At 37.7% G+C, this 16,620-nt stretch overlaps 1 protein-coding gene across 1 annotated transcript in view; it reads left to right on the plus strand.

Annotated features, from left to right (window-relative positions):
- Nucleotides 1-327: 327 nt before the first annotated feature.
- Nucleotides 328-16,620, plus strand: part of LOC149574911 (potassium transporter 8-like) — a 128,750-nt gene continuing 112,457 nt past the window's right edge. The window contains exon 1 of the mRNA XM_089814766.1: nucleotides 328-518. Coding sequence (XP_089670892.1) covers nucleotides 501-518 — 18 coding nt within the window. The 5' untranslated portion in view covers nucleotides 328-500. The remainder of the gene's footprint in view (nucleotides 519-16,620) is intronic.

The raw sequence follows: 16,620 nt of genomic DNA on the forward strand, positions 1-16,620 counted from the left end.
GCAACGTCTATACAGCCACGAAAATGCACTTTCTTACGAAGGAGAGGACTTAGAATTTTTTTTGAAAAGTTAGAAAAAACAATGTAAAGGGAGTGCATTTTCGTGGCTGTATAGCCACGACCAACAGACACGTTCATGGTTCTATACAATCAAACACGGAAGCTTTCATACTCGCTACAAATTGAAAATAATTTGTTCTATAATACCGACGAATGCTGCAGGTGCAGATGTACGGTGAGGGATGCAGTCATGGTATTTGATATTTGATCGATAGGCACTGGCACTCGTAAAATATATATTTATTTGGTTGCAAAATCCGAGAACACCATTGCGACTACCACGGTGTTAAGCTTCGAATGATGCTGATAAGTTTGTTCTATGTTACAGTCAAAACAGAGCCTGAGATTTTTACAAGGCGAAGACGTACATTCCTATCCAAGCCGAAAGACACACAACCGCAGTAAACATTGCGATTTGAAGTATGGATTTTCCCGCATTGGATGAAAACAAGGTCACAGGTAAAGACATTTTCTTTTTCTGTTTGTATTCTGTTTCATATGAGTTCCTGGAGTTAATTTTGCTCACTTCTATTATTACTCTCAACCATGGACGTTGAACAAGGGGAATCTCTCAGCACTGCCAAGGTAGGTGTACTCGTACTACCCAAGTTAAAATGAAAATCTAGTTGTAATTTTGGGTATTCATCTCTGTTAAGTTTCATTTGCTCTTGGGACTAGAAGTTTTGCTTTTGGGATTTACAGATACCTGTCATGTTTTGGGCAGTGAGTTCAAATGTATCCGAGACTTCATTAGTACCGGGAGAGCTGTTTTTTCCCAACTGGCCAAATTTTAACATAATTCGCAACGATTATATATGCTGAAAAAGAAAGCAATATTCATCATGTTTCTTCATGAATTCATGAAATTTTTAATCAGGCTTGTTGAAATATTTTTTGTTCCTACAAAATACTATGTTTTTCATCTCGCTAAAATATTTTTATTCCTATTAATATCTATATTATTCTTCACACCCTGCCAAAACATGGAAGTTCATTTTATGATTTTTTCTTATTTCTAGCTGGAAAGATTGGTCTGCAATTATAAGCTTAATACATTTGTTCCCTTCGGTTAATATCTTCCTTGCGATTCTGGCCCTTGTCAATAAGTTGCACTCTTATAGTCATCAGTTTAGCAATTTCCTTTTGTGGGTTAACGCCCATTTTACTTTTTCTTTTAAATTCATTTGTGTGCAGAACTCCTTAGGGCTATTTTACGCTAGCTGTACTTTTACTGTATCGTTATCATTGATCTATAATGGTCTCTAGTTGACTTTAATATAATTTTTTCTGCGTTTGGCTTTGATCCCGCTGAACCGATTGGGCTGAGAGGGAATTTGAAGGATGTGGCTTCTACGTCAGAGATCACAACCATTCCAAAGCTCACTATCAAGGGAGGTAGGGCTACCATCAAAGATTCTGAGATAGTCATCACAAAATTTGAGAGGTTACAAGTTGTATCTGATGAAGATGCGTTGCATGAGGAACCTATTCCTAAGGTGCCTTGCACCATGGATACATTTGTGATATCTGCACTTCCAGAGTCTGCACCGGTGTTAGACAATTTTCCTGTCTCCGCTGGATACGGACATAGCTTCCTTCTCCATGGTGCATGTCCCTCTAGTGGACCCTCCTGTGATTCCATCTGCCATGCCTATCTCTTCAGCTATTCGAGCATACACTTCAGAGGATCACTATGGCAACTTAGAGACTGAATTTGATGCATGCTCTACCTTTCCTTGTCTGATTGATGTGCCCATGACACTCCTTAACACCTCAGTTGCATAGTTTGAACACTTCATGGTTGAGGCTTCACGAAGTAATCTGACATGAGTATCAATTTAGACTAAGATTCCAGCCATAGGCACTATAGTGGTGGCACAGGTAGAATCAGTGACTACTATGGCTACTACTTCTGCATCCCAGGCCTCTTCTTTCTCTTTACCTCCATGGCTTAGTACCATCACTCAAAAGAGGAAGAAGTAAGAAGCTCCTAAGGAATTTGATTTCAAACAGCTTAACAAGGCAAAGACTCCCGAGAATAAGAAAGCAAAAACAGTTTCCAGAGTCACAGTAGATGAGTATGAGATCAAATATGCTGCGGTTGTTGAGCCCTTGGTTGATAAACTAACAAAAAAACTTCAAGCCTTCAATTACAAGTTCACAAAAGTTGAACTTGGTAAGAAGATACAGTTGGGTTGTTAGCAGGATGTGCATGACACAGTAGCTTTACCATCCAAATGGAATGATAAATTATGGGAGAGAAAAAATCAGCTGAAGGAGGAGAATGCACGCTTACTAAAAATGATTGAGAAGAGGAACAAATCTTCACAACGAGTTGATCCCATCTTGTCAATTGTCCTAGAAAAGTCAAGTAGGTACACTGAGCAGGTTGAGCACAAGGCTAAGGCCATCACAGGGTGCGCAACTGATTCAGAATGAATTCAGGGTGCTGATGCATGCCAGAGAAGCTGTCACTAGTTTGAATGAACTCCTTACATCATTCAACCAACAATTGAAGGTGTTGGACAAAGGTTTGAGCATTTGGAGGTTGATCTTGAAGTACTATGTGAGTACAAAGTCATTTCCTTTTTGGATATCAAAGAGTAGGTCATCCAAGGGTTAGTGATAGTGGTAAAGGCAGTTGTGGACCTGTGTAATAAACCGGAACACATGACTGGTGATGGTTTTCAAAAACTGACATGCAAAGTGATAGCTGAAAATGGCAAACTAGTTGTAGAAGAGGTTGTTATGACAGAGTTTGTGAAAGTTATTCACCTAGAGCTTGAGGCAGATAGATTTGATTTAAGCACAATTGATAAACTAACAAGCTACAAAGTTCTGCTGAGTTGTTTTCTTAAGAACAGTGGGGAGTACAATAAAGCCCTTTCCAAAGTGCAAGTATAGTTTGTTAGACAAATGGCATCGCTCAACACACAAGTTCACCAGACCTTGCAGTTGTACATGAGTCTCTCTGCAAATTCGATACTTTTATGGACACCCTTTGAAGCTAACTCCTAAGTGTCATGGACACTTATCATTTTTTTACGCTTTAATGGATAGGTGTAGTTTTCATGACAATTTACATGTAGAATGTGAAGAAGTTGTAGATACTAGGGAACATGCACCTATATAGTAGCCATGTATAATCAGTTTGCAAGTGTTTTAGGCCTTGTAACTTTGAATAAGTCAAATAAAATCTTTGAATAAGACAAAGGTGGTTAAGGGTTCCCTATATTTCTCCATCTTTTCCTCTACAACGCTCATCTATAGCACTTGTTCAATGGCAGTGGGTCCCCTTACAAGACACGGTTGTCATTTACTATAGCTGTGTGATTCTTCTGACTTGGTGATCTTGAACGAACTCTCTTGCTTCCTTGGCTCCGTCTCCTTCACATCTTGTACCCATTGTGGTGGTGTGAGTGTGGTGGACTATGCCCTTACTTGCGCCTCGTTAATCCCCTCCATTTTCTGCTTTACCATCTCCCGCCTTCCCTTGACTGACCACTCCACTCTTAGCCTCACCATCAACACCTCCCCCCTCCCTCTCCTCCCCACCCCTCTTTGTCGCCCTCTTGTAGCCACACCCTACTCAGACTCTTTTCTCCTTTAGTGATGGTAACCTCAACCTTTTCACCTGCCACCTCAGGCGGCTCCTGCCCTAGTATCCCTTCATTGAGACTAGCTGTGCCTCCACCATGTTCGACCACCTTGCTATCACAATATAGGAGTCCGCCATCCTCTCCTTCCCCTATTACACCTCCTCTTTTCCTGCAGCCCCTTGTGTTTGAGATCTTGCCCATTTGAATTGGTTGTTCGACAAGGACTATAACTCCTTTCATTGCTCGGTTCGCTCCCCCTTCATTCGCTCTGCTGAGGCTCTCCTATTGTTGCTTGCTCTGCCACAAGAAGCACTTATTTTTCTTGATGTAGTGCAGATCCTTTGCGTGTCTCTCTTGCAGTCCCACAAGCTTTTCTAACATACCCTTTTCCACCGCCATTCCCCCACTCCCTCCATGCTTGATCACAGCGTGCTAGTTTCACATACCTCCACCCTTTGTGTCATCTCAGGCCAACCCCTCTCCACCTTACCCCTCTCTTTGCCATCTCCTCACCTTCATCAACATCTACATGTTTGTTAGATCCATTAGTAGTAGTAGAGCAACTGATGTGGAAGGGTTCCAAGTGGGACTCTTCAAGTTGGGAATCTCGATCTTGGGTTCCTTCTTCACTATGGTCTTTAACAAGGTGGTGCATTGTTTTCCTCCCTCTTGGTCTCAACACATTAACCATCTGACCCACATGGCCAGGCCGACCTCAATTCCCAATAACTATAGGCTCATCATGGTTGAGCACACCTTTGCTAAACTATAGGCTACCATGCCACACATCATTCTTTCTAGGAAACTTGAAAGGCACCATTGTCGTGCAATAGGTGTTGGGTGGATATTTTGCAACTAACAATTTATACAAATTTGTTCGCAAAATAGGTAGACCAGTCACAACATGTGAGACAGAGTCTCTCTTACTTTTAAGGGAAGGCTCGCCCTTCTCACCATTCCTTGGATCCACTCAAGGTAAGCAAGAAGTAAAAAGATGTGTTATAGGGTGTTACTAATATTCTTTCCTCTTTCTTTCATGAAAGAATCCACTTACTTGCGGAGCAGGTAATGGGCAAGTTGGACCTCTTACACTACACTTCTATCTAAAAGCTGAAAACAATGATACCAATGCCAAACACCAATTCACAGGCTGATTGAGAGTTTACTGACTTAGATCTACGTCTAGTTTAATCTATTCTATAAGAAAAATCTCTATCATTGGGGGCACACAGACTTCCAAAAGTAGAGAATTTCTAACTATTTGCATGAATTTGAGATAGTTTTATAAGCTATAGTCAAGCTTCTAGTCTATATATGACAACAATTGCTCCCAGTCACAGCTTCGACGCTTATTGGTTCTTAGATTTACTATGCTCTATTTAAACACACCATAATAACATGAACAAAAAATAATAGAAACAAATCACAGTCACAACTTCCAATTTGTTCTATTACAATTGTTTCTAGTCACAACTTAGAATTCAAATACTTCTTTCTATACACTTTTCTTTCAAATTAGCACTACACAATCACTGTTATGCTTGCACAAGTTTTTCAAAGCCCTCTTGCATATAATGAAAGATGATTTTTACAATGGGGGTATTATGGTAAATCGATGTTGTAGTAGTTGTATTAAACAAAGGAGATGAGAGCTCCTTATATAGATTTACAAAGACGATGTTTCTAAAAGAAACAATCGTAAACTAAAGACAAAATAGAAACTACCTAATACACTAAAGACTAACTAAGATGACCAATAAAGGAACATTATAATATTCTAATACCCTCTCTTAATGGTCATTGTCTATCTGTTGTCTTTTGGTCACAAATTCTTCAAATCATTTTGCTACCGCCAAGACCCTCGCTGGATCTACAAAATGTAAATGACCAAAAAGCCAAAACTTGTCGTTAAAAGAACAGAGAAGGGAGTCGCTTTCTTTAGAATGCTTTGCAACAAGAGACAAGAGCGTGCCACTAAGACGAGTTTGCTACTAACCCTCCCATAATTAGCAAAATATTTGACCAAAAATCATCATAAAATATCCAACCTGATGTTGGATAATAGAGTTGTTCTTTGATGGAGACAAAGACAGACACCTAATAGTGTGATTTTGAGGAAACATTAACAAATCTTCCAAACTCTGCAGATGAGCATGATGCCCCAAAACAAGTTGCAAAAAACCATGATGTTTTAAGAGAAAAATAAATAAAAATAGACACGATTTTTGAGCTGAAAAATCAATCAAAACTAGATAGTACAAATAATTGTTTTTGAGGAAAAATGGTAAAACCCAACAGATAATTTTTGAGGAAAAATCATAAATCCATCAGATAATTTTGAGGGAAAACTTATAAACCCACCAGATGATTTTTGAGGAAAAATTATAAACCCACAAAGGAATCCCATACAACTTTGCAAATCACAGTATTAGAAATTTATTAACAAAAAATTGTAGAAACTCATAAAATATTTTTTAAGGGAAAAAGTTATGAAAACCCATAAGAATTTTTTTAAGGGAAAAATTTATGAAACCCATAAGAATTTTTTTAAGGGAAAAAATTTATGAAAACCCATCAGAGAAACCTTCATGTGACAATACATGAGAGTTCGCATGGTAAAACAACACATGCAAGGGCATGCAAGTACATACAAGTAACAAAATGCACATTTAAGCAACATGCAAGAACATGCAACTCACATGCAACCTTTGAAAATCAGGTACTCTTGTTGAAACCAAGAAATTGCATGATCAAAACTCTCAACCAGGCTTGTGATTTTTAGCTAAAATCTTCGAAGATGAACCATAAAAGTTCCATAAAATATCTCTAGCGATTTTAATTTCTAAAAATCGAAAAGAAAATTTCTAGAGAAAAATCCAGATCAAAAGAGGCTCAAATTTTCGTTAAAAAGTCTGCCAAATTGTATGAAATCTCATCGACCTCCTCTGATACCATATTATGGTAAATTGATGTTGTTGTAGTTGTATTAAACAAAGGAGATGAAAGATTCTTATATAGATTTACAAAGATGATGTTTCTAAAAGAAATAGTTGTGAACTAAAAGATGAAAATACAAACTACCTAATTAACTAAAGACTAACTAAGTTGACCATTAAAGAAACATTATAATATTTTAATAGAGGGGTCACTCTTTTATATAAGAAAAAGGAGTGAGAGAAAAGTGGAGAAAAAGGTGGGGGGAACTCAACCACCTTGACTAAGTCAAAAGAGGAAAGAAGATTCATTGGATTACATGATTGAAGGTTCATGTAATTGGATTACATTCAATCGAATTATATCTTCTGCAACTACAAAGCTGAAAATACACTTGTTGAAAATGTTGAAATTGTTGATTTTGAATGAATCAATCTTATAGATTGTCGACAAAAGCCTTGTACTTGATGATGTAATCATCTATGATCACAGGATCGAGAGTTCTTGTATTTCATGCCACTAGATTCACCTTGATAACCGTAGTGCTGCATCTTTTGATAGCCTCTAACTCTCTTTGATGCATTGCCTGTTGTCATTTGAAAACTTGATGTAATCAAGCTTTTCCTCATTTCATAATCGTTGTGAATTCTTTGTCAGATTTGTACATTTTGAATTTTCCGACACTTAGAAGACCTTCTCAATGATGTCCGGATGTAAACTTAGAACAACTTTTCCATTAACATCTTTAACTAATTTCTTTTAATTTTAATTTTTAATTTTGGATCCAAATGCTTGGTGCATTCCCACAAAAACTCAGGTTCCAAGGCTGCATTGGGAAGTGGAGACCACATGAATAATTGCTTCTTGAGAATCAAAGTATGTCTTCTCGCTAGGATGTCTCTATTCTTTGAAGAAATTTTGACATATCTTGACTTGGAAGAGTTCACTGCAACATGAGTATTTTGAAGAGGGAAAACATTTTTCAATGGATTGAATCCATGAAGGGCTTTGTATTTGCGTGGCAATGCCAGATCTAGGAAAGATAGGTGTTCGAAGTATGGATTAGATACTTATTGAACACATTTGGAAGCTGAAAATGAATGAGATTTTGTATTTTGGGCAAAAATGACCAAAATCGGGTTTAGGATGATGGATTACATGTAGGCAAAGTGGGGCTTTTGTTTTGAATGGCCAAGAATGCTAGTTGGAGGCATATGGATGTGCACAAAATGAGAATTGTGGTATTTAAAAGTGTAAACTTTCACCAAAATCTGGTTTATAAGATGTAATTACATGTGGTAAATTTTTTTCATTTTTACTTGATGTGAATATGCAATTGGGTTTGTATAATGCAATTGCATAGGTAGGAATATGGAGTTTGGATGTCATTGGAAAAATGGATTGAACATGGAAGATGAAAACATGGAAATGCACTTGCATTCTTGGGGGAAAATCTTCAACTTTTCTCCAAAAAACAGCTGAAGTAAATAATGAAGTATGTACAAAAACTAAACGCAAAAAGAAAGACATACTCTTGCTTTACTCAAATTTGATAAGCTCCAAAACTTCATTTTGCATCCAATTTCATTTTTGAAGTTGAAAGAGCTTTGCATTTGCAACAAAATGAAGATTCCAAACTTATTTAATAACTTGAGGCGAGAAAACTAGGGCTGCATTTGAACAAATGGATAATAAAGAGCCAAAGAATGCAACAATTTAGCAAAACAAGCAAAGAAATGCAAGTAAAATCAAATCCTCACACTTGGAGAGCAATGAGTGAAATTTGGAAGAAGAAGAAGTTAGAATGGACTTGTTCTCTCCAAAATCGAGTTCTCCAAGTGTGTTTGCATGTGTAATTGATTTTTATAATTCTATTTTTGTTCCTTTTTTCTCCTAAACCCTAAAACAACCCTAAAAGAGGTCATTCATTGCTCATTCTTTTGTTTGCAGCTGGGCTCTCTACTTAGTTCAATTTGAACTATCAATGGTGAAGAATCATGCTATGAAATATTTTTTGCATTTCTTTACATACATAAATCATAGTATATATCTACGTTCTTCGGGGACATGTGCCTGGCCTACGAATAGGAGTTTTGGAAATGGGAACATCCCGGGGATGGGGGGACAGGTATGGGATGTCCCCCATTCGTCCCCAAAAAAGACAAATTACCAGGGGACGTCCTCAAAACTCGGGGATGATTGGGAATAAAAGGGGGATGGCTAGCTGTCCTCTACGAAAAGAGGATGCCTAGACGTCCCCCAACCGTACTAGGTACGACCAGCCATCCCCAAACGTTTTTTTTTAAATTTAAAATTTTAATTTTAAAAAAAAAAAATTTATTATTTTTTATGCAAAAAAAGTAAAAAGTGAATATTAAAAAATAATTTTAAGGCTCTTTACTAGGTCGTTGAGGTGGGTCCCACCCCCAAATGCGGTAGAGGCATAATAGGAGCAACAGTCTGCTTCATTTTTCTATGTTATGTTTTTTATGTTGACGTGAACGTGATTATGATACATTGCTACTTATTACTTTATGGCAGCCCTCTAGCCTTTGGGTGTATAACTTTAGGCATATTTGGATTTAGATTTTCAGATTTATCATGTTTATCATTATAATATTGTTCACTGATATTGATATGCATTTTGACAATTGAGTATTGAAATCGGATATTATTTCCTAGATGGCATTCAAATGTTACATGTTATGGTTCTATAATGTTTAAATGACATGCTTTGTGCTTAGTTTCATGTGAATGACATGTATATTTGCAAATTTCAATGTATATTAAAAAATTTCCCTATATATATAGTTGACATTGTTTGCCATCCCCCCGTCCTCCAAAATCGCCAAAAAAATTTGCCGTCCCAGAAACCCGTCCTACCATCCCCCACCATCCATACAAGAAACTCGGGGGAACATAGGTATATATATTGGACTCACCTAAACACATCCAAAATCCCCCTCCCAAAAAAAAAATTATCGCATTTGCGCATCAGCACCCTACAGCTACATCAGCATCGAGAACCGGTATCGGTAACTTAGATAATAACCATCTACGATACATAATTTAAATTGTGGAAAATATAAAAGTAAACTACCTGAAATGTAGTTATCTTGCATGCAGATCTTATCCTTGAGTTGTGCAAGCCTTAGCATTCAGAAGATAAGAGAAGCATAGCGAAGGGCTTAAACTCCCAACTATAGACTCGTAAGTATCCCCACACAATCTGTAATGACCCTACTCAAATCTGACCTTAAAAATGCTCATTGAAGGCTCAAAGAATTTCGTCAAACACTTAACATACAAGGGTCATATGACTGATATAACATTTCAGTTTGCTTTAATAACTCTTTTATTCAATTAGCATCAATGAGAATGTTTACAAATGACTCTAAATTGACTAAACAATGATCTAATATGAATATGCAACTTATTTTGACAATATTCAATGCATATATGTGACTGAAACTACTTGCAATATGCAGCTACAACAACTAGTAATTATGACAAACACTTTGGATGCAACCTAAGATGACATTTATGCACTTACAGCCAAGTGGTATTTTAACAAACATTTGGTATGCATAATTATAACATTATTTATGTCAAAAAAGAAAACCTACAACCAACTGACATTTTGACAAACAATTGACATGCAAACTAATAAGTTGATCATGAATGGCAATAACATATTCAATTACAATAGTAGTTGTCCAACAACTTATATCTCCTCCTTTGCAATAAAATGTCTACTACAATGATGCTATGAATTGGTCAAGACTCTTGGCTTACAATTGTTTGACAATAGTGCCAAATTTGATTTTCTGAGTATTCACTTATAGCAGCAATTAAAATGCCTATGATGACAATGCAAACTACTTAGTGAATGCAAGAAGAACCTGGTAATGATGACGCCCAATGTTGTTGATGAAGAAACAATAAAAATCCAACGTGATAGGCACCTTCCAAGCTCAAATCGAAATACTCAAGCTGCTGCCCCTGTTCTTGCCTGGAAAAAGTTAAGATAATTGATTGCAGCACCAAACGCCTTCCAATTTGCCCCTAAAACGATTGTCTCGACGATAGGAATTGAATGAAACAATACCCAGAATGATTGGCCTCCTCAATCAAAAGGCATGAGCAAAAACATGAGACTCACATAGGCTGATCAACCTCGATGACAGCAGATTATGAAGGTTTTTAATAATCCTGCTCAATAACATAATCAATCTGAGCAATACATCAGCTGCTGAAGTAACTTCTTCATCAAATGCAACAATACATCAGCTGTTACAAGTACAATAATACATCAACTATTGTACTCAAATAATCTCCACCGTGAAGCACAAGATTGGACTTCTAAAGTAAAGCCCACAATTAGCAATAATTCAATTGGTATCTCACAATTTCAAAATTGTGTAACCAATGAGGGTTTTTGTCCCCAAAGATCCATCAATGGCTGAAACCCTAGCTGGCTTCTCCACCAAATAATCACATTAAACAATCATCAATTCTTCGATAATGAGAATGAGGCCCATGATGTCTATTTATACTTTTTCCTCAAGAGGTTGGCCCAAAATCTAAAAGCTTCCAGAAATTATTTTTATTTTTATTAAGTGACTTTATGATATATTATTTTATTTAAGTCACTTTATTAAATTAATTAAATATAAAGTTACCTTTTAATATTTATTTATTTGATAACTTTATAAATAATTAACTTAATACCACTTATTTATTTAATTAAAATAATTAATTAGTCATCCTCATAAAATATTCATTTTTTTGGACAACTTAATTAATTAAATCAAATTACTTGCAAAACGAGGACATTACAGTCCGCCCCTCATGAAATTGCTTGTCCCCAAGCAATCTCAGCAACAAGTACCATTCTCCTCCACCTAGATCCCAAGTGAAGACCTGTGTAATGTTCCAATCATCACCAAATAGCTCCTGTGAAGAAATCATCAGCATCAACAGTACAGAAATCAGTAACTGAGAAATTGCACTCAACACCCAAACAACTGACATCACTAACAAAATCATCTGAAGACCAACTGTAGATGTCGAAAGAAGAAACCACTCTGTGGAACTCAAGCCAACTGAAACATCGACTCTGTCAAAACTCAAGTCCCTGTCTAACTGACACTCGCACCCAATTGCACTGTGGATATGATAACAACCATAGGTACCTAAGTCACTGCCACCAAATCCAATCTCTGATAAACTATCTATGGTGTGTCGATACTGCAGGCTGTATAACTTGCAACTACCAATTCCATCTGCAAAAGGTGGTGCCAATCCATCCCATAATGGATGGTAAGAAACAGGAGCTGATCTACACTTGCGTGAAATCAAATCTTCTATCTCTGGGTCAAAAGAAAAATGATGAGCATACCCCACCGTATAATTCCAGTAGGAACCTCGAAACTCCGCTACTGGCTCACCATCACTAAACTGGGAATCAACAGATGGCTCCAATCTCTGACTCTGAGTGGCTATAGGCTGGATAGGACCCTGTGCAATCCGCTCAACAAACCCCACCTCAAAATCCCTGTGAGGTAGCATAGTAGAAAAGATCACTATAATCTCCCCAACCAATCTACAAATAGCACTAGTACCTCGGATGAGAACACCTTCTGACACTTTATGCGAGTCCAGACGAACACCTGCACTATCCAACAAATACTCCATGAACGGTTCAGTGCAGTAAAAATTGTATGAGGAAGCATCAACATACTCCTCCACATACCACAACTGATCCATTTGTAAAGGTGGCACGATCGACTGTACCGCACTGTCATCTTTGTGAGAAGAATCAATTTGGAGACTTGACTCCACTGGTATCCCAAGCTCATTAGGACCAGGTACTCCCAAATCCTGAACATGTGTGTCAGCCCCAACAACATGTTCCTTAGTAACAGCTGCAGGAGTGTACTCACCACCAACCACCTCAATATACAAATGAACTGGGTCTGGGGTTGGTGTAGACTGCAAATGCTCCAACTCCATGGTCACCTCCTCTAACTAAAACTGCGACTCTTGTAGATCTCGCTGTGTCCTCCAAAGCCTCAATAGTCACTATGAGCTCCTGGGTAAGCTCACTCACCTCCTCCTCACGATCCAAGAGTGCCTCATAGGCTGCACTCCCCCACTCAATCAGGTGATCATGGTTGGCTATCAACTGTAAGTAATCCTGTCTCAAGACCTTGACAGCTTCATGCAAGGCATGAACCTCTGCCAAAGAAAGGTAACCACCGTTGGACTCATCTGTCATAGAAGCACCCCAACCAGTAACGGCCAACAACTGACGAGTGGTATCAAAATGCTCAAGAGCAGTAGTGATATCTCTCTCGCCAACTCTCAACTGTTTGGTCACATGGCGACTCTGCACTAAGGGCCTCCTATGAACTGTCTCGAATACACTCTCCACACTGAGAGAAAGCTGAATCAAACGAACTCTCCTCAAGATCACCAACGGTTAGTGTACTTACATCTGAGTACACCTCCACACTCTGAACACAAGCATTGGACTCATCTAACTCTGAAGAAGCTGCTGCTGAAAATATCTCATCATCACAATCTCCAGCTCCTTCGTCCTCTGCAACTAACTGAGAGTCCAGATCTTGACAAATATCATCAGGGGTCACTGACAAAGTAACTCCCTCAACTGACAAGGTAGCCTTGGCTGAAACAAACTCCGCCACTCAGACTCTACCTCATCCTCATCTATGGGTTCTGGCAACACTGAATCAAGGAACCCATCTCCACCAACTGTTGATGCTAAATCTATGCCCAAAGTTAGAAATAAAAATCCAAATACACTACAGCACTCATCATCCTCACTTACAGCAATGGATGAATCTGGAATGCTAGTGTATATATCCTCTAACTACATCTGCTCTATCGACTTTGACCATGTACACAGCTTGACGTCGACCTATGGATAAGCTATACTGTAGCATGGAGTGTCATTAGACAAAACATCTATAACACTCCCATCCTGAGTGTCATCACTAGAAATCTCCATGCTCACATCCTCAGCACAGGAATATAACACTGTCTCCTGTACCGAACCCATACTGCGATTGCTATCATAAATATCAAAACTATTAAAGCTCGAACTCTCCTCGCAGTCATCACTCAATGTCATACAGGGGGCATTGTCACCAATGCAACTCACAACATCCTCAAAAGTGTCCTTAGATGTGTCCATATGAACAACTCTCACATCACTTGCAAGAATCTCAACTGCAGACACGAATCGCTGTACACATGACTCATTGTCAACTTGTACACCAACAATGCTGGAGCCCAAACTGAAATCAAGTGTCCCCTCTGTAATACTTTGATCACCAAGTACACCACTAGGAGACTCCATAGAGGCCTCAGGCCTATTTGAGGAAGCAATTGCCTCCTAAACTGGAGCCACGCTACTAAAGCTGACATACACATCCCCAATGACAATTCCCTCTGAAGAAGAATTTGAATGATCAGAGATGACTACAGCATCAACTGCCTCTGTAGAACCCACAATAACTGCTCTGGGAGCCTCAACCCGGTGATGCTCAACACTACTATCCTCTAGTGGCACAGAAACATCCACTGAGTCTAGTGCAACAAAACTATCATCAGCACTGTGGATGGTAATAGCAGGTGTTGAACTAGATAATGGTACATCAGCATCACAATCAGCGGATGGAGAAAACTCAAGTCTTCTCCCCTGCGAACCCGATGTCAACCTACTAAAAGAAGAAGTAAAATATCTCGCTGCCCTATCAACTGTAGCCGGATCCGACAATCTCTCTGCAAGTCGCTGTTGATGCAATCTTAATTTCTCGACACTTTCCACCAAAGCATCTAACTCTATTCTCTTCCCTCTACTACTGTGTTGACTTCTTGAACTCGACCTCCTATATCTATCTATAGCTAGGAAATAGAAATACTGATCACTCTGATAATAATCTCATACAAATAATGAAATCAATTCCCATAGGATGGCAAGATCAGAGGTCTGATACAACTGTAATGACTCTGCTCAAATCTGACCTTAAAAATTCTGATTGAAGGCGCAAAGAATTTTGTCAAACACTTCACATACAAGGGTCATATGACTGATATAACATTTTAGTTTGCTTTAATGACTCTTTTCTTCAATTAACATCAATGAGAATGTTTACAAATGACTCTAAATTGACTAAACAATGACCTAACATGAATATGCAACTTATTTTGACAATATTCAATGCGTATATGTGACTGAAACTATTTGCAATATGCAGCTACAACAACTAGTAATTATGACAAACACTTTGGATGCAACCTAAGATGACATTTATGCACTTATAGCCAAGTGATATTTTAACAAACATTTGGTATGCATAATTATAACATTATTTATGCCAAAAAAGAGAACCTACAACCAATTGACATTTTGACAAACAATTGGCATGCAAACTAATAAGTTGATCATGAATGGCAATAACATATTCAATTACAATAGTAGTTGACCAACAACTTATATCTCCTTCTTTGCAATAAAATGTCTACTACAATGATGCTATGAATTGGTCAAGACTCTTGGTTTACAATTGTTCAACAATAGTGCCAAATTTGATTTTCTGAGTATTCACTTATAGCAGCAATTAAAATGCCTATGATGACAATGCAAACTACTTAGTGAATGCAAGAAGAACTTGGTAATAATGACGCCCAATGTTGTTGATGAAGAAATAATAAAAATCCAATGTGATAGGCACCTTTCAAGCTCAAATCGAAATACTCAAGCTGCTGCCCCTGTTCTTGCCTGGCAAAAGTTAAGATAATTAATTCCAGCACCAAACGCCTTCCAATTTGCCCCTAAAACAATTGTCTCGATGATAGGAATTGAATGCAACAATACCCAGAATGATTGGCCTCCTCAATCGAAAGGTATGAGCAAAAACATGAGACTCACATAGGCTGATCAACCTCCATGACAACAGATTATGAAGGTCTGTAATGATCCTACTCAATAACATAATCAATCCTAGCAATACATCAGCTGCTGAAGTAACTTCTCCATCAAATGCAACAATACATCAGCTGTTGCAAGTACAATAATACATCAACTATTATACTCAAATAATCTCCACCGTGAAGCACAAGATTGGACTTCTGAAGTAAAGCCCACAATCAACAATAATTCAGCTGGTATCTCATAGCCTCAAAATTGCGTAACCAATGAGGGTTTTTGTCCCCAAAGATCCTCCAATGGCTGAGACCCTAGCTGGCTTCTCCACCAAGTAATCACATCAAACAATCATCAATTCCTGGATGATGAGAATGAGGCCCATGATGTTTATTTATACTTTTTCCTCAAGAGGTTGGCCCAAAATCTAGAAGCTTCTAGAAATTATTTTATTTTTATTAAGTGACTTTATGATATATTATTTTATTAAAGTCACTTTATTAAATTAATTAAATATAAAGTTACCTTTTAATATTTATTTATTTGATAACTTTATAAATAATTAACTTAATACCACTTATTTATTTAATTAAAATAATTAATTAGTCATCCTCATAAAATATTCATTATTTTGGACAACTTAATTAATTAAATTAATTAAATCAAATTACCTCCAAAATGGGGATATTACACAATCTCTACTAAGAAAGGCCCTTCCTACCTTGGGATTAGGCTTGGGACACCACTGTCCAACCACTAAGCATCTAAGTTAACCCAAGCCTAGATGGTTGTCTCGTTGACACAAAAAGTTTGCATGAAGTTAAAACTCCTTCTGATTCTGATATGATCAAAGATCTTCAAAAATCAACTAAAACATATCCTCTATTTGCTCCTTCTAACTGATGTGTCAAACTCCCTCTGAACATCAATCTTTTGAGCTCCTTTACTTTAGAAGAAGTGTTAGACTCCCTCTGAATTTGATATCAATCTCCCTTTTCCTGCAAGAATATACTCTGAGGAAAAGATCAAAGCAAATAGCTCTTATAGTGCGTATAGAAATATAGATTAGAATGTT

The sequence above is a fragment of the Cupressus sempervirens genome, chromosome 2 (genome assembly GCF_028749045.1).
Source record: "Cupressus sempervirens isolate cs-2001-9-10 chromosome 2, ASM2874904v1, whole genome shotgun sequence".
NCBI classification, from domain to species: Eukaryota; Viridiplantae; Streptophyta; class Pinopsida; order Cupressales; family Cupressaceae; genus Cupressus; species Cupressus sempervirens.